Source organism: Anomaloglossus baeobatrachus, chromosome 4 (genome assembly GCF_048569485.1).
Source record: "Anomaloglossus baeobatrachus isolate aAnoBae1 chromosome 4, aAnoBae1.hap1, whole genome shotgun sequence".
Taxonomy (NCBI): Eukaryota; Metazoa; Chordata; class Amphibia; order Anura; family Aromobatidae; genus Anomaloglossus; species Anomaloglossus baeobatrachus.
In genome coordinates, this window is record NC_134356.1 from 402,693,646 (window position 1) to 402,719,324 (window position 25,679).

General features: G+C 44.9%; 1 protein-coding gene across 1 annotated transcript in view; it reads left to right on the forward strand.

Annotated features, from left to right (window-relative positions):
* The window catches only part of ITIH5 (inter-alpha-trypsin inhibitor heavy chain 5), a 135,183-nt gene that overhangs the window by 20,645 nt on the left and 88,859 nt on the right, over nt 1-25,679 (forward strand). Inside the window, exons 2-5 of the mRNA XM_075345320.1 lie at nt 3,609-3,653; nt 6,148-6,311; nt 7,902-8,003; nt 14,954-15,198. Of these exons, the coding sequence (XP_075201435.1) occupies nt 3,609-3,653; nt 6,148-6,311; nt 7,902-8,003; nt 14,954-15,198 (556 nt within the window). The remainder of the gene's footprint in view (nt 1-3,608; nt 3,654-6,147; nt 6,312-7,901; nt 8,004-14,953; nt 15,199-25,679) is intronic.

Here is a 25,679-nt window from a genome sequence, read left to right on the forward strand (position 1 = left end):
TCTTTTCATTCATTCATCCTTCTTTCTCTCTGTCTCTATATCTACTCATCTATTTATCTTTCTTCCTGCTTCCGTTTTTTGCAGTCCACAAAAAAAACGGAAGGCACACGGATGCATCTGTGAAAAAAATGGACTATTTTTTGCGGACCGCAAAAACGGAACGGTCATGTGAATGTAGCCTACATGTGTTACCTATGGGGGTAGGGTTCGGTACAGAAGGATGGTGGGGGGGTCGGTGCAGAGCGCCGTGTGTGTGTGTGTGGGGGGGAGGGTTGCAGAGCCTTATGTGGTGTGTGGTGCAGAGCCCGATGTGAGTGTGGTGTGCAGAGCCCGATATGGTGTGGGGCGCAGAGCCCAATGTGGTGTAGGGGGTGCAGAGCCCGATGTGGTATGGGGCGCAAAGCCCCATGTGGTGGGGAGTGCAGAGCCCAATGTGGTATGGGGCGCCGAACCCCATGTGGTGGGGAGTGCAGAGCCCGATGTGGTATCGGGCGCAGAACCCCATGTGGTGGGGTGTGCAGAGCCTGATGTGGTGTGTGGCGCAGAGCCCGATGTGGTAGGGAGTGCAGAGCCCTATGTGTGTGGGGTGCAGAGCCATATGTGTGTGTGGTGTGCAGAGCCCGATGTGGTGGGGAGTGCAGAGCCCCATGTGGTGGGGAGTGCAGAGCCCGATGTGTGTGGGGTGCAGAGCCATATGTGTGTGGTGTGCAGAGCCGATGTGGTGGGGAGTGCAGAGCCCGATGTGGTGGGGAGTGCAGAGCCATGTGTGTGCGGTGTGCAGAGCCCTATGTGTGTGTGGTGTGCAGAGCCATATGTGTGTGTGGTGTGCAGAGCCCGATGTGGTGGGGAGTGCAGAGCCCGATGTGTGTGTGTGGTGCAGAGCCATATGTGTGTGTGGTGTGCAGAGCCCGATGTGGTGGGGAGTGCAGAGCCCGATGTGTGTGTGTGGTGCAGAGCCATATGTGTGTGTGGTGTGCAGAGCCCGATGTGGTGGGGAGTGCAGAGCCCGATGTGGTGGGGAGTGCAGAGCCCGATGTGGTGTGGAGTGCAGAACCCGATGTGGTAGGGAGTGCAGAGCCCGATGTGTGTGTGTGTGTGGTGCAGAGCCATATAGTGTGTAGTGTGTAGAGCCCGATGTGGTGCGGAGTGCAGAGCCCAATGTGTGTGTGTGTGGTGCAGAGCCATATGTGTGTGTGGTGTGCAGAGCCCGATGTGGTGGGGAGTGCAGAGCCCGATGTGGTAGGGAGTGCAGAGCCCAATGTGGTAGGGAGTGCAGAGCCTGATGTGTGTGTGTGGGGTGCAGAGCCATATGTGGGGGTGGTGTGGAGAGCCCGATGTGGTGGGGAGTGCAGAGCCCGATGTGTGTGTGTGTGTGGTGCAGAGCCATATGTGTGTGTGGAGTGCAGAGCCCGATATGGTGGGGAGTGCAGAGCCCGATGTGGGGCTGTTATTTCCAATGCTGTAGTGATAACAGGTCAGTGCTGGGGCAGAATACTGACAGGAAATGTGTATGCAGGGGGCGGGCAGGGGGCAGCCAGGGGGCGGGGCTGGACACTGGGGTGGGGCTGAACAGTGAGGCCGGGGGTGGTGCCAGCTGTGACTGGGAGGTTTAGCACAGGAAGTTATCATGTTTGCTTGAGCTGAATGTAAACAAAGAGCTGCAGAGAATAAAGGGATAATTCAAGAGAAACAAAAGTCAGAAAACAAAAAATAACAATGTAGGGGTGATTTATATCACAATACAGCACAGATAAACTCAACATTTTTTGGTAAGCTAATGTCGGACAACTCCTTTAATTAAACACCATTTACTTGGGCCTGTTCCGCCTTTATTCATGGACCCTGGTCTGGAACTGTGAGGGCCAGTTCTGACATTGTCCTGGTATGTGTGTGAGATCTGCTGAACATGCTGGGACTTGGGCTGCCTTTATTCACGGTTGCCTCTCCTTGCAAACATGGAAGTGGTTTCTGAAATGTTACAGGTTTATGTGTTGCTTCAATATGGTTCTGCTTTTAATTAATTTAGGAGGCCGCATGGCACAATGGTAATATTAAATATAGAGTAGGACCTCCCCCCTATTGAGATTTGTCGTGATCTGGCAGGGGTGGCTCAGAAAATTGATGAATTGTTTGCTAAAAGTCTCATTTTACATTATAGTACAGTTGGAATTGGTGAATTTACACTTTTAATTGTTTGCATGCCATTCTCAAGCAGTGCTGGCTCCCCCCCTTTCTGTTGTCATTTAATATTAGTCTGTGGGAAGATCTGAGGTTGTGGGTTGTAATAATCACCTAGGCAAGTTAACAATGCAATTATTAATTTTTATTTCTTCCATCCACGGTCTTAGAACAATTCCAGGTAGATGGCTAAAAATGAGATGCCCTCAGTCCACGAAATTCCACTGTCTCCCAACTTTTGGTTGGCCCACAGCTTTTGTATCTTCCGCTGGTATAGTCTGCAGTCACGGCCTATACTCTTCCAGACAATGGATCCCACGACCGCACTGTGTGGATCTCGCTCCAGCCAGCAACAACCCTCCATCCCCTCATCAGAATCCTAAGTACCTTAAGCCACCCCACGGGATCAAGCCCGGCCCCCAGGAACCACTCCCCCCAAAGCTAACTGTGTATTGGTGGAGGTAATTTCCTCCTTCCAAGCCCCTCGCCTGTGACTGCATGAGAGATGAGAGACCCCTTATGGTGATGGCTCCACAGAGTCTACAATCCCCATCCACATAATGGGACTAGAAGCTTTGAGAATAATGGCTTAATTGAGGCCCCTGAGACACTAACAAGGGTAGTGGAATGATTCGGTTACTCGAATTACCAATCTAGTGCCTGGCCTTCTGTGTACCTTAAACTGACAACCAAGAAAATACCTAGTAAAACACAACAATGTGATAGACTTAAGCGGGCTTTACACGCTACGATATATCTAATGAGATGTCGGCGGGGTCACGTCATAAGTGACGCACATCCGGCATCGTTAGTGATATCGTAGCGTGTGACAGCTATGAACGAGCAGAAATACTCACCTCGTTAATCGTTGACATGTCGCTCATTTTCTAAAAATCGAGCGTCCGGTTGTTCAATGTTCCCGAGGCAGCACACGTCGCTCCGTGTGACACCTCTGGAACGATGAACACAGCTTACCTACATCCCGCCGCCAATGCAGAAGGAAGGAGGTGGGTGGGATGTTTACGTCCCGCTCATCTCTGCCCCTCTGCTGCTATTGTCCGGCCGCTATGTGACGTCGCTGTGACGTCGAACGTCCCTCCCCCTTCAGGAAGTGGATGTTCGCCGCCCACAGCGAGGTCATTTGGAAGGTAAGTACATGTGACGGGGGTTACAGGATTGCGCGACACGGGCAAGAAATTACCCGTGCCGCCCAAACGATGGGGGCGGGTGCGATCGCAAATGCGATCATACGACATATTGCAACGTGTAAAGCAGGCTTTACCTGGCGCTCCGTGTTGGAAAAAGTTCCACATCACTAAGAGCTGTGAACTGCTCTCTACGTCCATTGGTCCAATAATAATCCTAGTCCACAGCCAGCTCCTCACAGTCTGTTTTTTTTATAAACATATTGTTTTGTTTATTAACTACAGGTCGGATCCCGCTTTCCAAGGCAAGTTCCATATGCATCAAGAAGGGTAAGTGTCATGAACCTTCCTATAAATGCATTATCCACCTCTGAGGATATTTTTTTACTTAAATACGTGTATTTTGGGCTAAAAATAATTTTACAATTGGATTTCATTACAAATTTTTAATCATTTAGATGTACAACTTCCTTGTTTCCTCCACAATAAACTTTGATCGTCAGTGGTGTTAAGGGTCCCATTACATGTAGCAATGTTCCAGCGATCCCGACAACGATACGACCTGGTCAGGATCGCTGTTATGTTGCTACACGGTCGCTGTTGCGCTGTCAATCAGGCAGATCTCCACAGTGACCAGCGACCAGCCATCATCCACCAGCGACTCGTGCAAAGACGGCTCCCTGCACACTCAGAACTGGCGCTCATTGGTTTCTCGCCTTCAAACACGTCGATGTGAGCGGGAGACCAACGAGCAAAAAATGGTCCTGATCGTTTTGTCACGATCAGCGACATCACTGCAGGGGCCCGCTCGCTGCTGCTTGTCACAGACAGCAATATCGCTGGCGAGGTCGCTGATACGTCACAAAACCTGTGACATTTCATTGATCTCGCTAGCGATGTCGCTATGTGTGACGGGTTTTTTAGTCACCTAAGAGCAGCTCAGGAAAAATAGAGATAAAAGAGTTACAACCTCTCCTATCAGACCATCAGAACAAGCTTACTGATGAAGTCTTTGTAAAAGGGGCATTCTCAAGTTGTCTCTTCAACAGTTACGAGCAATGCAGTCTCCTAAAGAAGGTGTTACACGCTGCGATATCGCTAGCAATATCAGTGGTGAAAGCACCCGACCCCGTCGGTTGTGCGTCACGGGTAAATCGCTGCCCGTGGCGCACAAAATCGTTAGGAGCCATCACACAGACTTACCTGCCTAGTGACGTCGCTGTTGCTGGCGAACCGCCTCCTTTCTAAGGGGGCGGTTCGTGCGGCATCACAGCGGCGTCACTAAGCGGCCGCCCAATAGAAGCAGAGGGGCAGAGATGAGCGACCGTAACATCCCGCCCACCTCCTTCCTTCCTCATTGCCGGCGGACGCAGGTAAGCTGCAGCTTGTCGTTCCTGAGGTGTCACACGTAGCGATGTGCGCTGCCTTGCGAATGACGAGCAACCTGCGTCCTCAGCAATCAACGATTTTATGAAAATGAACGACGTGTCAACGACCAACAATAAGGTGAGTATTTTTGATCGTTAACGACCGTTCGTTGGTGTCACATGCAACAACGTCGCTAACGATGCCGGATGTGCGTCACGGAATCCATGACCCAGGCGATATATCATTAGATATGTCGTTGCGTGTAACGGGGCCTTTAGTTTCCTTATCTCCTGGTTTCTAGTAGGGCTTACTCTCCTGAGTGACAGTTCTGGTGAATAGAACTGTAGTCTAATGGCTCTCAGTGAACTAGGAGGGACTACAATACTCCTCAACTCCTCCTGCCTACTTGCGGAGAGTGTTGTAAAGTTTTGAACACTCCCCGCTCCGGGTGGCTGTCCCTATATATCCCTGTACTCCACTGACCTATACCACCACCACCAGGTGCATTGTGAGACGACCAGGACAACATATAGTATATTAAAATCTGTTGGTTCCTGACTAGGATTGCAGACTATGCTGCAGTCCAGATACTGTAAACAGCAGTTTAGGACAGAGCTGATGGGCCCGACAAGACCGATGGGAGGAGCTGTGGGTACCGGTCTTGTCGGGCCCATCAGCTCTGTCCTAAACTGCTGTTTACAGTATCTGGACTGCAGCATAGTCTGCAATCCTAGTCAGGAACCAACAGATTTTAATATACTATATGTTGTCCTGGTCGTCTCACAATGCACCTGGTGGTGGTGGTATAGGTCAGTGGAGTACAGGGATATATAGGGACAGCCACCCGGAGCGGGGAGTGTTCAAAACTTTACAACACTCTCCGCAAGTAGGCAGGAGGAGTTGAGGAGTATTGTAGTCCCTCCTAGTTCACTGAGAGCCATTAAACTATCAACTATCTATCTTTGCACGCTCCCTCTGCTCTCCACTAGGCCGTATTTGATCACTGTGTTTTCGTGTCTATGTCAGATATTTGGTGTCGTATATTTTTCTACCATTAATTTGAATAAATAATTTATTTTTATAGAGGTGTGTTTAAGTGGTTTTCGTGTAACTCCACCTTGGTTGTTATCCTAATAGTGGTCTATGAATAGAACTGTAGTATTAGTAGAACTATAAAGCTCATCAGTATTAATACTATAAAACAATTTGTGGTTTGTTCTGGGGTATACATTGTTATGATTATATTTACACATAGAAAGAACAGAGCATTTGAACAAGCACACAGATCCAGAGCCTTTATTAGCAGACTTGTACTGAGATTAAGAGACCTGCTTTGAAAGCTGCTGGGATGGTGATTTATAACTGCATCTCTTCAGAAGATAACTGCTGTGCAGAAATCAGTGGGCTGAAGAGAGCTGACTGGTATGTTAAGAGTTAATGCCTCTCTTATTTACAGGAAATCAAACCCTTGATTACAGACTTGACTGTGAAGTCCACAATCATATCACGCTATGCCTTCACCGGTGTGTCCTGCACCATAGTCAACAGGGCTGTGGAGGCAAAAGAAGTGGTATTCCAGATGCAGATCCCAGCCGCAGCCTTTGTCTCCAACTTCACCATGTAAGAATATGTTGCATTAAACTTATACAAAGAATTGAACTACTTGGGTAAAATAAGACTTCATCCATACATCCTTTTCCTTCTAGTATGTAACCCCTCCCCCCCAAAAAAAAAAAATCACACCCATTTTCTTTAGTTTGCAGGATCAGATTTCCCTCAGTGTTTGGTCAGTGTGTGATTTTTTTACCGTCAGTGATTTTCTGATCTGCAAAACTTCCCCTACCTATTTCAATGTTAAAAGCAGACAGAACATGGATAATCGCACACATTTAGCATTCATGTGCTATCCAAGATTGTCACAGATCCATAGACTTGTATGATTTTGATTGGATTAAACGGATATAACTCCATAATTTCTTGTGGACAGACAGTATGTAAAAAAACCATAAACAGTTAATATATACAAATATTGCAGTGTTCTGGGTAAATTAACATATTTCATGACTAATGCTATTTTTAGGATATTGAAATATAATAGTACAAATGGATTATTTCGCAAGCCAAAAATAATTGCAATTTTTTATATAGATATATTTTTTAAAAGATTGTATATTCTAGGTAGTAGCAGCTTTTTTTTTTTTACCATTGCTCTTCATGATATGGAAATCATTTTTACAATGCTTTACACACCAATGTAATATGTGCCCAGTGTAGTGATCGGCAGTCCAGCTCTTTTTGGTGATCCGGCTCACGTGGCTCCGCTCACCAAAAAGAGCCAGATCTTTTAGACCCTAAATGGATCCTTATTAAATATGTGTTCATCCCAGGAAAACATATATTTAAGATGAAGTTAATCCGAAACCCCGCCCACCCACAACCAAAACCCAAGGTGTGTGGAGTTTGGTCTGACAAACACCGGAATTTTACTTCCAGTGAGAGCCATTAAGAGAATCTAGTGGCTCTCACTGGGGTGTTGGCTCCCATCGATCACATCAGGGAACCGATTCTTTGTCTCGGATTGGTCGTGACCGACACATCACTAGCCCAGTGAGAGTAATATAAGAATTATTAGGAACACATATTCATAATTGCAGTGAGAAGAGGGAGAAGCGCTGCATGTGTGAATCCGACTAAAGCCAAGTGTGAGGTTAACAAATCCCCACTGCTCACCTGAAAGGCAGGCACAACCCTTATATAAGCTTGTTAATCCTCAATCAACTGCTACACCGACCGCTCACTCCGGTTAGGATAGAGAATCTGTGAAGAAAGGGAAAGTCACGACTAACAAGGGCGCTACTGTAAAAAGTGGTCTCTCAGCTTCAGGTGCCAAATACTTTATTCAAACCGCGTTTCAGGAATGATCCGCCCTCTTCATCATGTTACCGCTAACCTGATGAAGGCAATGGATTGTCCCTAAAACGCGTTGTTTGAATAAAGTATTTTATCATATGCAGCTGGCAGACCACCATTCACAGTAGTGCCCCTGTGAGTCGTAACTTTCCCTTTCTTCACATATTCATACTTAACATTCAGGTGTTTTGCAATGTTACCCTGTTTTAGAAGTCATTTTTTGTAATTACTATCTGCATCTGTTTTTTTCTTTGAAACTGATCTGTTCTTTCGTGTTAATAATATGTATATGCATTGCAGGATTATTGGAGGCAGGACATATCACAGTGAAGTCACATGGAGAAAAAAGACCGGAGAAAACAATATACAGGAGTATGATAAGATTATTAGTGATGGAGGGGGGTAAGCAGGAATTTACTATGTTACACCCTTTAGATGCCGTATTTAATATATAAAGCTCAGTGTATGTTTGTATGTATGTGTGTATGTCCGCTAAAGGAATTTGCACCGTCGCATTTACAATCACATAATTTTGCACAGACGCCCCATGTGACCCAGGGAGCTTCATAGACTATGTTTTGACGGGAAAATTTAACCCTGCGCTTTAGTTACACTCCAAAATCCTGCCTCCATTAAACTGAATAGAGGTGGGAGCTACAGGCTATTAATAGAAACTGTCAGTGGTTGCTATAGGAACAAAATAAACTGTTAGTATAAGAAGCTTATGTGTGCGGTAATATGATGTTGGTGGGGAGACGGATAGAGAGAGACAAAAAAAGACAGACAGACAGAAAGAGACACAGACAGAGACAGATGGTCAAAGAGACAGATGGTCAAAGAGACAGATGGTCAAAGAGACAGACCTGGAAAGAGACAGACAAGAAAAGAGACAGCCCTAGAAAGAGACAGCCGGCCAAAGAGACAGCCGGCCAAAGAGACAGCCGGCCAAAGAGACAGCCGGCCAAAGAGACAGCCGGCCAAAGAGACAGACGGGCAAAGAGACAGACGGGCAAAGAGACAGACGGGCAAAGAGACAGACGGGCAAAGAGACAGACGGGCAAAGAGACAGACGGGCAAAGGGACAGACGGGCAAAGGGACAGACGGGCAAAGGGACAGACGGGCAAAGGGACAGACGGGCAAAGGGACAGACCTGGAAAGGGACAGACCTGGAAAGGGACCGACCTGGAAAGGGACCGACCTGGAAAGGGAGAGACAGACACAGAGATGGAGACAGATAGACTGATACAAATACAGAGAGATAGAAACAGACAGACAGAGACATAGACACAGACAGACAAAGAAAGACACAGACAGAGAGACAGACAGAAAGCGACAGACAGACAAAGACTGGGAGAGAGACAGTTACTATCCCGGGCAACGCCTGGGTACTACAGCTAGTACTTTATATGTTTTGCCAACATAATACCTTCTATAAGTAGATTTTACCTTCTATCAGCTGCTATTTAATTTCATAAGTTTTACAGCGTCTCTATATACAGAGCAGAAAACCCAATGTACAAGACAATGTATAATTGTCCAAAATTCATGTATGTGTATGTACAGTCCCCTACATTTACCCTTATATCAATACACAGTACAAAAGTAATACAACTCTATACTGTATGGAGCACCCTTTTCAGCAGACTTTTCAGCATTCTGTCTTCATTTTTCCACATATTTAATAAACACATGCTGATTTTGGTGCAGTTTTTGTCAAAGTTTTTTGAGCCAAAAAAGAATAAAAAACTATAAAACAAACACACATTTCTGTTTAGTGTTAAGTTTGGCAAAAAAACCCCTCACAGTATAAAAACTGTACTGATAATTTCAAAAAATGTAACTTCTTCACTTATTTTCAGAGACTGTTTAGTAATGCATCTAAGATACATTCACTTGAAAATGTTTCCAAAGTGTAAGAATGCTAGTATGGTTGCATATCCTAATATGCGACATTGTGTTTTTCAAGATGGGAGAACATGTTCACACATGGCCGACTTGTGGCAGAAAATTCTACGTGAACTACGCTTAGGTTGGGTTTACTCTAAAGCGGGTTTTACATGCTAGCGAGATCACAAGCAATCGTACCTGCCCCCGTCGATTGTACGACACGGGCAAATCGCTGCCCGTGCCGCACAACCTCGCTTAACCCCGTCACACGCACTTACCTGCCCTGCGACGTCGCTCTAGTCGGCGAACCGCCTCCTTTCTAAGGGGGCGGTTCGTGCGGCATCACAGCGACGTCACACGGCAGGCGTCCAATAGAAGCGGAGGGGCGGAGATGAGCAGGACGTAACATCCCGCCCACCTCCTTCCTTCCGCATTGCCGGTGGACACAGGTAAGGAGATGTTTGTCGCTCCTGCGGTGTCACACACAGCGATGTGTGGTGCAGCAGGAACGATGAACAACATCACTAATAAGCAGAAAACGATTTTTTGTTTCAGGACGACCTCTCCGTGGCAAATGATTTTGACCGCTTTTGCGGTAGTTTAAGGTCGCTCAAAAGTGTCACACACTGCGATATCGTTAATGAGACGATACAAACACCTTGACCATCACAAACACCTTGACCCCGACGATAATTCATTAACGATATCGTGGCGTGTAAAGCCCGCTTAACTCAGAGGTCCCCAACCTTTCTGACCATGAGAGCTACATTCAGCTCTGAGAGGGTGATGAGCCACATTCAGCTCTGAGAGAGGATCACGAGCCACATCCAGCTGTCGCCCCCTCACAGTAGGGGTACCTTGGGATCCCATTACCAGTATAATGACAGCCAAAGCTTTTCCATAGAAATGACACCTTGGCAGTATACCAAGATCCAGGGGTTACTACCTTACCCCCATACAGATCTGCTCGTTTATATGGGGCTACTCACAAAAGTCCCCATTAGGAGACCTGCTCTTGATAGCTGTTTGCTAGACATGGCTCTAATGCACCAAGCTATATGACAGCCGCGAGCCACATATCACAGGCTCGCGAGCCACATGTGGCTCCGAAGCAACAGGTTGGAGACCCCTGCTTCAGCTCTCGTTGATCGTCAAATAGATATATGTTTGTCACTTGGTGTTCTTTAATTGCCTGTTTAGACTGACTGACCTCACTTCCTGTGTGTACCAAAACGATCAGTGAATGTGATACATCATTCTGTGTGCGCAGACTGTCATTGTTCTCGGCAGCACATCTTATTTATATGCAAGCTTAAATAGAGTTTCATTTGCCAAACAATTTGGCTATTGTTTGGATGATGTGTCATCTGTTTATACTGGCTACCTATAAAAACAGGAAAGTTCCAGGAAATGCTCATTCACGATAATTAGCCACTGTACATGCACTCTTAAGCGGGCTTTACACGCTGCGACATCGCTAATGCGGAGTCGTTGGGGTCACAGAATTTGTGACGCACATCCGGCTGCATTAGCGATGCTGTTGCGTGTGATACCGATAAGCGATTTTGCATCGTTGCAAAAACGTGAAAAATCGCTAATCGGCGACATGGGGGTCCATTCTTAAAAATCGTTACTGCAGCAGTAACGAAGTTGTTCCTCGTTCCTGCGGCAGCACACATCGCTGCGTGTGACGCCGCAGGAACGAGGAAGCTCCCCTTACCTGCCTCCCGGCCGCTATGAGGAAGGAAGGAGGTGGGCGGGATGTTACGTCCCGCTCATCTCCGCCCCTCTGCTGCTATTGGGCGGCGGTTCAGTGACGCTTCAGTGACGTCGCTGTGACGCCGCACGGAACGCCCCCTTAGAAAGGAGGCGGTTCGCCCGTCCCAGCGACGTCGCCGGACAGGTAAGTATGTGTCGCGCAACAGATGGGGGCGGGTACCCACACTAGCGATATCGGGACCGATATCGCAGTGTGTAAAGTAGCCTTTAGGGGTACTTTGCACGTTGCAACATCGCTACTGCGATATCGTCGAGGTCCAATCGAAAGTGACGCACATCTGGCGCCGGTAACGATGTTACAACGTGTAAAGCCTAGATGCACCGATAAAAGATCGCAAAAGCGTCGTAAATCGGTGATCTGTGCAGTGTCGGACATTTTCATAATGTTGCACCAATAGGAGATACGATGTTGTTCCTCGTTCCTGCGGCAGCACACATCGCTGTGTGTGAAGCCGCAGGAGCGAGGAACATCTCCTTACCTGCCTCCACCGGCTAAGCGGAAGGAAGGAGGTGGACGGGATGTTTACGTCACGCTCATCTCCGCCCCTCTGCTTCTATTGGCCGCCTGCCGTGTGATGTCGCTGTGACACCGCACGACCCGCCCCCTTAAGGCCACTTTACACACAGAGATAAATCTGCGGCAGATCTGTGGTTGCAGTGAAATTGTGGACAATCAGTGCCAGGTTTGTGGCTGTGTACAAATGGAACAATATGTCCATGATTTCACTGCAACCACAGATCTGCCAAAGATTTATCTCTGTGTGTAAAGTGGCCTTTAGGAAGGAGGCGGGTCGCTGGCCAGAGTGACGTCGCAGGACAGGTAAGTGTGTGTGAAGCTGCCGTAGCGATAATGTTTGCTACAGCAGCTATCACAAGATATCGCATGTGCGACGGGGGCGGGTGCTATCGCGCTCGGCATCGCTAGCATCGGCTAGCGATGTCGCAGCTTGCAAAGTACCCCTTAAACTAAGGACACACTTAGCACTTGGCGCACATGTAGGATACGCTCGGGGTGCGTCTTCTGAAAAGGCATGTCCTAAATGTTGAATCATTGAAAAATTAATTGCTTATGGCTAGACAATTGTTAATGGACAATGTGCTGGAGAGACACCTGGAGATCATGAGAGTGGCAGTTTAAATAGAAACATCAGCATTTTTAATGATTCTATTACTTACTGAGATTTGTGTAGTCTGGAAAAGAGACCTCACAAGTGGAGACACACAACTTCTAGCTTCTCCTGAGGGTCCCTCGTCATCTCTGACAGCAGCTAAGGACTCCACCTGCTCTTGATAGTTCGTAGGAGTAGGAGTCTTAATGCACCAACAGACAACTTGCAATCTGGAAGAGTGTAATATGTAAATCAATACAATCCTTTTCATTAATGTTTTAAAACAGGTGTTTAGTTTTAAAGGGAACCTGACATGTTAAAATAATGCTATTAACCTACAGATATGGAGTCAATCTGCAGGTTAATAGGGTTCTCAAGCTGCCTGGTGCCTGCACAGAGAGCCCTGTTGCCGGAAGGAAATTAAAGGTTTTTTCCACGAACAAAGTTAATTTTAAAGTTCATTATAATCAATGGATCTTTGAATAATATTAAATTCCACAATTGGATGTGGTTTTAAATAATATTCCTGTGCTGAGATAATCTAACATAGGTGTCCCTGCTATGTTCTGTGTAATGGCAGTGTCTGACCGAACAGGGACATGGTCTGATCATACCACATCTCCTGGGCAGAGGAGGACATAAAAGATAGTATACAGACATTACAACATGGGATCATAGCTGATTCATTTTGTGAGGTAAAACATTTCCCTGCCTGTTTTTGAAAAAATGTTTTACCTCAAAGAAAAATTAATTCCATGTTGTAATGTTTGTATACTTTTTACTTCCTCCCCTGCCCAGGACCTGTGGTATGATCAGACCATCTCCCTTGTGATTCTGCGCTCACTGAATGTATTTAGGAACACTCATCTGGCAGCGGAGCTGAGGCACGCAGGAACAATTTGTCATTTTGTCATTTAAACAATCCAATCGGTTTATTCACTTCCGGATAAATCGGTCTGTGTAAATAAAACATAAGCCATACTTTGGATTTGTATAACATAAACGATACAGAGTCTGTTCTTTCAGTAGGTACAATAGCATCCCACGGTCTGATTCACCTACGGAATTATCCGCACAGTTCATGCACTGGCCTCAGCCAGTATAGTCCCCCTTTTTCTAGGGGGTTACCTGGCAATAGGTTTGCAGGCTGACAGTCTGGCTCCATCCAGTCCATGGAGAATTTCACACTGGGCTCATTCCCAGCCCTTTGGACACGCTCTATTTAATGGCTCCTGCCGTTAGTCCAGAGCTTCAGTGGATTCTGCAGCTCCCTGAAGGTTCAGAGCCTTCACTAGCTCTGCATGTTCAGGAGCTCTTCCACATGTGCTCCACCAAGATGGCTCCCACCAGCACACAGAGCTCAGTGACAAACAGCCTCATTAAAACACATTAGACACACCTAGGTATGGGAGGTATGTGGATGGTCAGTCCCGCCCATAACTTTGACCATCCCATGAACCCAGCCCTGAAATCCTGATTCAACTACAAGTCCTAGAGAAACATTCCAAGTTCAGATCGTAGAGGATGTCCGCCTCTGTGACACATACCGGCCATTTACAACATTGTCGGTTGCTATATCACACCCTCTACAGTCAGACACAGCCATTACACAGCAGGGACACATATATAAGATTATCTCCACACAGGAACATTTTTTTTTTAAACACATCCAAATGTAGGACTTATTATTGATTAAAATTAACTTTGTTCATGAGCCAACCCCTTTTACTATATTCCTTCTAGCACTTTCTGGCTTAGTATAAAAATAGTAACAAAAAGAGGAATAAATATCCTCCAAAAATTAAGCATTACTTACAACAAAGAAGGGCAGCAGTTGTACATTGCCCAGACCAAAAACTAGTACTCTAGCAGGATACAGCTAAGCCCCCACTAAGTGGAGGCATCACAGGTGCAGGAGGAGCAAATCACACACACACTTCCAAACATGGAAGGGGCGATTGCTGGATGATAAAACTGCACACTGATGGCTTGCATAGAGCGCTGTTCACACATGCAGATGCACGGTCACAAGCCCGCAGCCTATTAGATGACGCCCATACTATTAGATCAGGCGGGCTGCCAAGCCGTTTTCCATCTGTGCACCATAGAGGGACAGGAACTGTAATATGCAAGGCCTAACAGAAAGGGGCCTGGCTGCATCCTGTACGAAAAAAATATGAGGTTTTAGTCGGTATTATGGCCAGAATACGTAAGCCTACAACCCTCGTCACGGGAACCTCATGCTTGTAGGTCTCTACACTAAATATAAAAATAGCAACAAAAAGAGGAATAAATATCCTCCAAAAATTAAGCATTACTTATTCTCTGGCTTAGCCATAAGCATGGGCCGGTTTGGCGTTAGTCACCACTCAATCACTGTGCCCCCTGCACTGACTGACAGCTGGCTCCAATGCAGCGAGGCTCCCAGTGCATGCGCCAGGCATCCTCAGAACACTATTACCCTGCACATTAACCCCATATTTTCATGATAGCAGCATTTTTTTACATTACACGTTCCATTTAAGATGAATTTGATTATGTTTCTCAGTAACGTTTCTCCTATGGATTTCTTCCAGGGAAAATGGAATGGAAACTTTTAATGCATCTGCAACAATCCCTGGTCGAAATAAAGCAGTTTTTCTGCTGAAGTATGAGGAGCTTTTGCAAAGACGTCTGGGAGTGTATGAGCATGCAATTAGTGTACGTCCAATGCAGTTAGTGGGCAGCCTATCGGTGGAGGTCAATATTCTGGAAACATCTGGTATCACCTTTCTAGAGGTTCTTCCTCTTCAGAACAACAAGCAAAAGAGTAAAGATGTGGGTAAGCATTGCTTTTCACATGATGAGGACAGAGGATAATGGTAGAAGTAACTTGTACTTTTTTTTATGACATTTATAAAAACATACATCGAAGGACCTATGGCTAGACAGTTATACCCCACCAGTAACTTAATAGCAAAACACATTGCTAGTAGCAAACATTATTAGATTTTCCACATGACAAACATACAGTAAAATGTAGCCTGATCAATCGTTACACCGCTCTCAATAGCTTTAATTATGCTTATCTCTGGCACCCATACCATTCCCTAGAACATTCCTGCCTTTCATCAGTAAAGTCTCTTTGGAACCATCAGCAATTCTGGCTAACCTTCATTGCTGCTTGGGCTATCACCTTACCTAGGAACTTGTCTTACAGCTTCCTCCACTAGCAAGATCACCTTGACATTGAGTTTGTGGATTGCTTATTATGGTCAACCAAACCAATATGGCCAGCCAAACCAATCTGGCCTCATCAGAGTACAGTATTATGGACAAGCCTTACGTAGTTGAAAATTATATTTTCTATGATAGAAATAAGGGGTTGTAGTCCTCTCCCTCTTCACTATGATACACCTGACACAACCATATACTGTATATACATATAGATGACCATCTAGTCAACATTCACCATTTTCCTACTGACAAGTGTCCTTCTTAAGTGAAGTTCTTCTCTTCAACATCTTCTTGAATTGTATTGACCTGCCAAACCTGAGCCTGCTAATGGACTTCATGATGATCTTTATAGTGTTTGTCTAGTTTGTTGTGAATTATACAAAGAATATTATGTAGTATATGACATTTTGTTGACATTGGATCAATTTATTTCCATTTTTGTGTGTGTGTGTGGAAATAATTTTGATAAGGATGTTCTTTTTCATGGCTAAATAACCATAGCGGTAGACTAAAGATTTGAATACTTTCTTTGGAAACGTAACAGCTATCTCCGCAGTGGAAAATTTGGGGTTTGTATGCATCATGGATTGTGACATTTTCAATACTATCCAGATACTTTAATGCAATAGTCCTTGTTCCGCCACCGTATACATACACCACATGTATAGATATACATCATTCAATGATATCAGCACTTAGCACAAGAACCATCAAGCCAGGAAATACTGCATGTGATGAACATAAATGTGTTTATCTGGAAAATAAAACAATAGCTCATTCCCACATTCACACCTTCCTGGTTTCCTGGGGAAAATGTTATGGATAACACCTGGATGGGAAAAATAGCCCATAAATGAGTTATGTTTCTATAGTGATGATCCCCATAACACCTTAGAAACAATGAGCAGGTGTGAAACTAAGATACTACTATTTGTAGCATCTATGTGTGTAATATATTCTGTGTACCACACAGGGCCAGTTTTAGACAAAGTGGGGCCCCGGGCAAAAGATTAAAGAGGGGCCTTAAATGCTCATATATGGCAAGATCACACTCAAACATTTCGGTTGCATTTACATGCGCAGAGTTCAGGCCGCTAAATGAGCACGATCGACAATATTCAAGTCGTTCAGCGCTTGTTTCATGGCCTCTTTACACAGGAGGAGAGGAGGAGAAAGAATGATGGGCACATAACAATCTCTAATAGATCAATCTGTCCTCATACAGTATCATGTTATCAGCAGCACTTCTGTAGTTTGCATCAGGCTATGTGCTGCTGAGAACAATTATTTTTGTTCTGCCTTAAACAATCCAATCACCCCATAAATGAGCAGCATTTTGTTTGTTTTTTTGGGCAATCACTGACATGTTTACACCTATCAACTCTAAACTGTACATCCAAGATTTATAAATGGATGCTACATACACACAGTATGTGACACACGGAATGCATGTTGCACACACACATACAGTTGTGGTGCCCCTGAGGCCTCAGGCGCCACAGGGTACTGCATCTGTCTTAAGGTGCAGCACTGATCCAGGTAAGAAGAGGTTAAACGCTGATGTTCAAAGCTTACACACATCCTGAGCTCATAAATTACATAAACAACCTGTTACACAGGAAGAGAGACAGTCTGGGGAATTCCTGGTTGCTCTGGCAACCACCAATTAGTCATCCCAAAGGTGGGGGCTGCCAGAGGAAGTGAGCAAAGGCAAACTTTTTCTAGTTAGATCAGTCTGGGACAGAGAAGCAACAACAGGTCCCTGGGGTGTGTGCGACCCAGCTCTCCTCAGGGAGAGTGCCTGGGATGCGTGCTTCAGAGCTATCTCGGGAAAGGAGAAAGAGCCAGAACATCATGGGACTTTTAGTACCTTGGCTGCTATAGAGAGTGCTTGAGAGCTTCTTTAGCTATGACCGGGCAGACTGGAAAAAACTGGGAGGACAGAGAGAAGCAGATGACCGGGTGGAGCTGGTGAGACGGAGAACATGACAGCTGAGGTCGAGCCTAACCGTACCCACAGTGCCAGCGCAGTCGGGTGCAGGGCCCTTGGCTAGGGAAACCTTCATGGACCCTAACAAATCTGCAGGGGATGGGGATTCCAAGTCCTATCGCCCACTACCCATTTTACCGAAGCACATCTTCAGTTTTTCATGATGCCTTGCTCAGAGCCAAGGCACCCAGTGCCAGAGGAAGCAAAGCAGCCCCAAAACATATTTGAACCTCCAGCATACTTGACTGTAGTTACAATGTTCTTTTCTTTGTAGTCCTCATTTTGTTTTCGGTTAACGGTAGAATTATGTTCTTTACCAAAAAGCTGTATCTTGGTTTCATCTGTCCACAAGATGCTTTTCCAGAAGGATTTTGACTTAAGTACATTTTGGCAAACTGCAGTCTAGCTTTTTTATGTTTTCTTTTGTCAGCAATGTGGTCCTCCTGGCTCTTCTTCAATAGTGTTTCATTTCATTAAAATGTCGATAGATACTTTGTGAGGACAGTGATGCACTCAGCTTCAATTTCTTTGGAACGTGATTAGAGCTGCATATCCAACATCCGGACTATCTTGTGTTTCAACCTTTCATCAATTTTTCTCAGCCGTCCACGTCCAGGGATATTAGCTACAGTGCCATGGTTTGTAAACTTCTTGATTATGTTGCACACCATGGACAAAGCAACATCAAGATTTCTGTAGATAGACTTGTAATCTTGAGATTGTTGATACTTTAGGACAACTTTGGTTCTCAAGACAGTTATCTTTTGGTCTTTCTGTCCTCAATGAATAGTGTGGCATATCGTTTGTAAGGTTGAAGGTAGAGTTAAATCCATCGAGTTCAACCCATAGCCTATAATGTTGATCCAGACAAAGGAATCAACCCTATGGGGCACACAGTAAATTCCATATTAGCTGAAAAATTCCTTCCCGACTCCAAATCTGGCAAGTTCCCTGGATTAACGCCCAATCACAGAATCTAGTACACATAACCAGTAATATTTTATTCTTTTCAAGAAAGGCATCCAGGCCTCTCTTAAATTTTAAATACTGAGTTAGAGCAAAGAAAACCATTCATACATGACACTATGCAGGATGAAATGTATATACAACATGTATGTATAGATAGTGCATGGGTTGTGGGGATATGGCGGACCTCTGGAAGACTCAATAGAGGCACCAAAGATTAAAACAAAATCTAAACAAAAACCCATGAGGTCATGAGCAATAAATTGTATTACGGTAATTAAAAATAATGACCTCCAACAACCGGCAAATTACAGAAAAAAGGAGCATCACATGTGAGAGTAAAGGGTGCTTTACACACTGCGACATTGCTAGCGATCTCGTTAGCGATGTAACATGCCAGATCGCACATACGATTTGCCGAGATCGCACATGTGACCGGCGCTACAAAAAAATGACCTATGTGCGATCTCGGCAAATCTTATCTGCGAGATTCGCATATAGTGATGTCGCAGCGTGTAAAGCACCTTTAAGACAAAGTGTAGAAATACACAGGTAAAAACAATGTGTAGATTAAATCCAGAAGGATGAGTGTTATACACAGGTTATTGGATTTAACAAGTAATTGTAGTATGTCAACATGGTGTGGAACACATGCAAGTACAATATGACAATTTAGTGTCAAAACGTATAACACATACAATATGACCGTGTAGCATGGTCCTGATCAGCAGAAGTGATTGGAGTGTTCAGCCATAAACTCCCCTGGGGGACTAGTAAAACCAATAAAAAAGTAAAAAAAAGAAAAAAAAAAAAACCTTAACGTACAAATCACCCCCCTTTTGCTCCATTGAAAATAAAACCATAATAATAATTGAAAAAAATACATATTTATTATCGCCGCTTTCAGAAATGCTGGATCTATCAAAATATAAGATCAATTAATCTGATTGGCACATGACGTAGCAAGAAAAAAAAATTCCAAACGCCAAAATTACATTTTTTTGGTTGCTGCAATATTGCAACAACAGGCGATCAAAACATCGCATCTATGAAAAAATGAAAAAATGGTATAATTAAAAATGTCATCTCAAGGCACAAAAAATAAGCCATAACTGAGCCCCAGATCCCGAAAAACGAGAACGATACTTGAAAATGGCGCCAAGTGTACAATTCTTTTTTTGGACAAACGTCTGGATTTTTTTTCAACACTTAGATAAAAGTAAAACTACTGTAGTTTTCGAATTCTAAGACGCACTTTTCCTTCCAAAAATTTGGGAGAAAAATGAGGGGTGCGTCTTAAAATCTGAATGTAGCTTACTGGGAGATGGAGAATGGGCACTGCGGTGGGGGCTGTCGGTGGCTATCTGGCTGTGCAGGAGGCTGTCTGGTGGTGCGGGCGGCTGCCTGTCTGTGCGGGCGGCTGCCTGTCTGTGCAGGCGGCTAGCTGTGTAGAGTAAGGCAGTGCGGCGGGTGTCCCAGATGCTCTGGCTTCAAATAATAGCACCCGGAGTGGGCGCATGCGCGGATGCAGGTCTCCGCTCAAGATCTCATCTGCGCACGCACCACCTCCGGTCCGTTAATCTACCAGCAGCGGACTTAAGGAAAATGGCACCTGGAGGTGGTGCGTGCGCACATGAGATATTGGCTTGTCATTGAGCCAAGAGCTCAGTCTGTGTCTCATAATCTGGTCTTATAAAATGAAAAATATGGTATACATGATTGGTATCTACAAACTTGTATTGACCTGGAAAATCATAATGCTGGGTCAGTTTTACCATATAATGAACACTATATTTTTTTTATAAAATATATATAATATATATATATATATATATATATATATATATATTATAATGTAATATATATATAAAAAAAACCAGTTCTTCAATTGCAGTTGTTTTTGCAGTTTCACCGCACTTGGAATCTGTTTTACCGCTTTCCATGAATGGTGTTGTTTGAAAGTAGAACTTGTCCGGCAAAAAGCAAGCCATTAATGGCTACATTGATAGAAAAATAAAAAAACGTTATGGCTTTTGGAAGAAGTGGAAGAAAAAAACGAAAACAAAAAATGGAAAATCACTGAGGTGGGGAGGGGGGGGGTAGAGGAGTTATATATATATATATATATATATATATATATATATATATATGTATGTATATACACACACATATTAATGTATTAATTGATACAGTGGGGTAGGGCAGGGCTATAGGCAAGATCAGATTGATTGCCACTGGTGCAAACTAACCTTGGTATTAGAATAGGATAATTCCTGAATGTCATTCGTATCTTTTCATCCTTTCACGTTGTCCTTTGGCCATCCTCTCCAATACATAATAGAAAAAATTATCGAGAGTTTTTATACAATCAGAATATCAATGATGTTTTTTATGAAATATTATAAATACCTATGCGTACACTGGGTACACATTTTCATTTTTATTTTTTAGATGAAAATTCAGGCTGTTTGCAGCTCAGCTAAGGTCTTATATTCTGGCTTTTTGTGTCTCTTTGTCTTTGTATTCGCAGCTGACATCAAAGTCAGTACAAATAAATACATTAGAAATGAAATAATCAAATGCGTCTTCACATCTGAGTGATGTGAGGTTATTTGTCTTGTATTTTGTTTGTTTTATTGCATTTGGCATCGTATAAAAGATGTCTACATAGAAGAATGAATTATCCCACAACAATAATAGAATTGTGCTTTTCCAGTGCACTGGAACAAATAAACTCACCACTTTCATGCTAGGCCAGTAATAGATATTCATTCGTGGCTGCAGATATTTCAGTACTGAAATAAAGTAATAGACTTCCTGTGGCCTTATCAGGGGAAAGTTACATTACACATAAAATAACACAGTCTTGTAAACCTTGCACAATGGCTACTTGTTTGGCTTCTTTATCAGTCTAAACAGCGGAAAGGAGCTGGAGTCAGGAAATGCAGATATGTCAAGGTGTCAGTAAGGCAATTCCTTAACAGCATCTAAAAATAACTGCAAATGATCATCTTCAGCATTTCTGCCAAATTACATACAAAGTCATTTTCTACACCTGATTCCATACAACTGAGCAACAGGGAACAGGGAATATGACATTAGGAAGTGGAGTTTAACCTCTGCGGTAGTTAATAGTTATTTACCTGACTGGGGTTAGGATGAGGTGGTCCGTTAATAGAGTTATGATTCTAAAGCCCCGTCACACACAGCGAGATCGCTGAAACATCACAGGTTTTGTGACGTATCAGCGACTTTGCCAGCGATATCGCTGTGTGTGACAAGCCGCAGCGAGCGGGCCCCTGCTGCGAGGTCGCTGATAGTTACAAAACGATCAGGACCATTTTTTGCTTGTTGGTCTCCCGCTGTGCAGCACGCATCGGCGTGTTTGACAGCAGGAGACCAACGATCTGAATGTGCAGGGAGCTGGCGTCTGGCAGCCTGTAAGCAGCGGTACTCTGGTAACCATGGTACACATCGGGTAACCATGCAAAGCGCTTTGCTTAGTTACCCGACGTACACCATGGTTACCAGCGTACGCCAGTTACAGGCTACCAGACGCCGGCTCCCTGCACACGTAGCCAGGGTGCACATCGGATAACTATGCAAAGTGCTTTGCATAGTTACCCAATGTGTACCCTGACTACCAAGCACAGCGTTGTTGTACGGGTCGCTGGTGGCTGGTCTCTAATCGCGGTGGAGATCTGCCTGATTGACAGGTCACCAGCGACCATGTAGTGAAGCTCCAACGATCCCTGCCAGGTCGGATCGCTGGTAGGATAGCTGGAACATTGCTACGTGTGACGGGACCCTAAAGGCTACTTTACACACTGCGATATCGGTCCCGATATCGCTAGTGTGGGTACCCGCCCCCATCTGTTGCGCGACACGGGCATATCGCTGCCCGTGCCGCACAACATCGCCCAGACCCGTCACACATACTTACCTGTCCGGCGACGTCGCTGTGACCGGCGAACCGCCTCCTTTCTAAGGGGGCGGTCCATGCGGCATCACAGCGACGTCACTGAAACATCACTGAACCGCCGCCCTATAGCAGCGGAGGGGCGGAGATGAGCGGGATGTAACATCCCGCCCACCTCCTTCCTTCCGCATAGCGGCCGGGAGGCAGGTAAGGGGAGCTTCCTCGTTCCTGCGGTGTCACACGGAGCGATGTGTGCTGCTGCAGGAACGAGGAACAACTTCGTTACTGCTGCAGTAACGATTTTTAAGAATGGACCCCCGTGTCGCCGATTAGCGATTTTGCACGTTTTTGCAACGATGCAAAATCGCTTATCGGTGTCACACGCAACGGCATCGCTAATGCGGCCGGATGTGCGTCACAAATTCCGTGACCCCAACGACTCCACATTAGCGAAGCTTGTTTAGTGCATATGATATTCTAAATCTAATACATTGCATGTTGAGATTGTCTTTGCATTTTTTGTACAAACAAATTAGACTCTGACACGCACGTGTCCCTCCCATCTTCTGTTTTTAGCACTTTTTTGAATGTAATATAAAAGACTGTCATTTTACTACTACTAGTATTATGTGTGGATCCTGAAGAAGTCGGACGACCTTGAAATGCTTAGATTGAATAAAACACAAATATATTACAATATCAGATCCAATGTTTGTGGCAGCAGCATTGCAGATTAACCACCTTTCTTTGTCACAGCAATGTTGGTATTGTTAGCATTCATCTTCTGAGCCTAAAGAATCAGTCCATCAGCCATGGCACTTAGATGGTGAGGGAATGATGGTTTCTTGCTAATAAAGCTTTACAATCATTGCATTTTTCAGAATTATTGCTCCAACTTAAGGCTGCTTTACATGTTACAATTAATCGTGCAATCGCATTTGCGATCGCACCCGCCCCCATCGTTTGTGCAATTAGTTGCCTGTGTCGCACAATGTTGTAAACCCGTCACATGTACTTACCTTCCAAACGACCTCGCTGTAGGCGACGAACATCCACTTCCTGAAGGGGGAGGGACGTTTGGCGTCACACGCGACGTCACACAGCGGCCGGCCAATCGAAGCGGAGGGGCGGAGATGAGCGGGACGAAAACATCCCGCCCACCTTCTTCCTTCCGCATTGCCGGCAGCCGCAGATAAGCTGCAGTTGATCATTCCCGGGGTGTCACACGGAGCGATGTGTGCTGCCTCGGGAACAATGAACAACCGGACATTCAATTTTTAGAAAATGAGCGACGTGTCAACGAGCAACGATAAGGTGAGCATTTTTGCTCGTTCACAGTCGCACGTAGCTGTCATACGCTACGATATGTCAAACGATGCTGGATGTGCGTCACTTACGACGTGACCCCGATGACATTGTTAGCTATATCGTAGCGTGTAAAGCCCGCTTTAGTTTTCCAAATCAGACATTCCATTGGGTTTGTAAATAATATGCACTCAATCTCAAGGATATAACATATTGTACAATGTGTCTGATCTATGACCATCGCTGTAGATCCATGGAAATTGAGGAAGTGGATGGATATTAGAAGTGGTTGTTAAATGTTACTATTCACCCAGTCAAATTTGTTTCAAAGACTTATTATTAATGTATTATTCATTGTTTATTTTGTGAATTACTGCACTTACAATATGGGCAATTCAAATTTGGTATTTGGGAATGGAGATGTAAGGTACAAACCAGTAATAAAGTCATGACAGCAACTTGCATTTTACTACACTGTCCATTTAGTGACCATTGCATTTTTTTTTTAATGCGTTGACTTTTGTCTAGTTGTTGTGATACTATTTTCCTGGTGATGAATTGAAAGTGTATGAAGTTGTCATCATACACGACCTAAATTTTACCCAAAATACTTTTTAATATAGGTATAGTCATTTAATTAAAGAAATTTGACTGGCAAAAGTTTTGCATAGACTATTTATTAATTACAACATAGAGAGTAATTCATTGTTTACAATGCCATAACTTAGTATTTTGTAGCATAACCTCTTACTTTAATTACTGTACCACACCGACGGGGCGTTGAAACATCTTGAGGGATATTTCTCTATTCCATTTGCAGAATCTGCAAACAATTCATCTTTATTGCTATGGGTACAGGCCCCAACTCATTGCCCCAACTCCTCTCAAAGGTGCTCAATAGGGTTTAAATCAGGTGAATGGTTTGGCCATTGCAACAGATGAACGTTTTTCTTTGCTAAAACTTTTTTAACTAAATTAGATATATGCTTAGGGTCATTGTCTTGCTGGAATTTCCAGCCTCTGCCTACTTTGGTTTTACCATGTGGCAGCATTACAATCTCCAGTATTTCCTTGTAAATGGTAGCATTCATATTTCCATTAATTCTATGCAGAGGGCCAAGGCAGATGCAGAAAATCAGCCCTAAACCATGACATTGCCACCACCATGTTTCATTTTAGGTGTTGGTGTGCCACCCCCGCATCAGCAGCTGGGCTGCTCGGATCCCGATCCGCGGTGGCTCAAGGAGCGTCCGGACCCGAGGGTCATACGGCCGCTTGAATTAAGGGGGTATTTACAGGGGATGGTGTATTTACAGTTTGTGACGTCACCCATGGTGTGTGGTAAGGTGGAGTACCACCGCTGCAGCTGGGGAATACCCAGTGGCGATGGAGTGGGCAGCCAGGTGTTTAACTCATCCACGGGTAGGGGGGAAGCCCCGGGACTCGGTGATGGTGACAGGGATGTGCCGTTGGGGAGGTAAGAGTCACTTGCATACTCACTCAGACAACTTAGTAAACCAAAGTTCTGGACACCTCTGCCGCTGAGGGGCAGCACGTCTGGGTCCCGTTTCTGGTGGTGTTGCCTGATGATCTGTGACTTTTCCCTTGGCACCTCGGTCTCTTCCTAGTTGTCCCCTATAGCTTGAAACTAGTCCCGCTCCCCAGTGTGGCTAACTGGGGGAGCTTGCTCTCAGGGTTCACGCTTGGGATTTCCTGGACCGTTTTAGTGGAAAGTCGTATCCCATCGTTGCGCTAGTACCCTGATTTTGGAGTGGGTGGAGAGCGGATCTTGAAGGCTCCGTTCTCGTCGGTTGAATTGCAGGTTGCCTAAAACTACTCCCTGACCTAGGGTCCACGAACACAGTCGTGCCCTGGTCCCAGCCCGGTTATGGTACAAGGCCGCCAG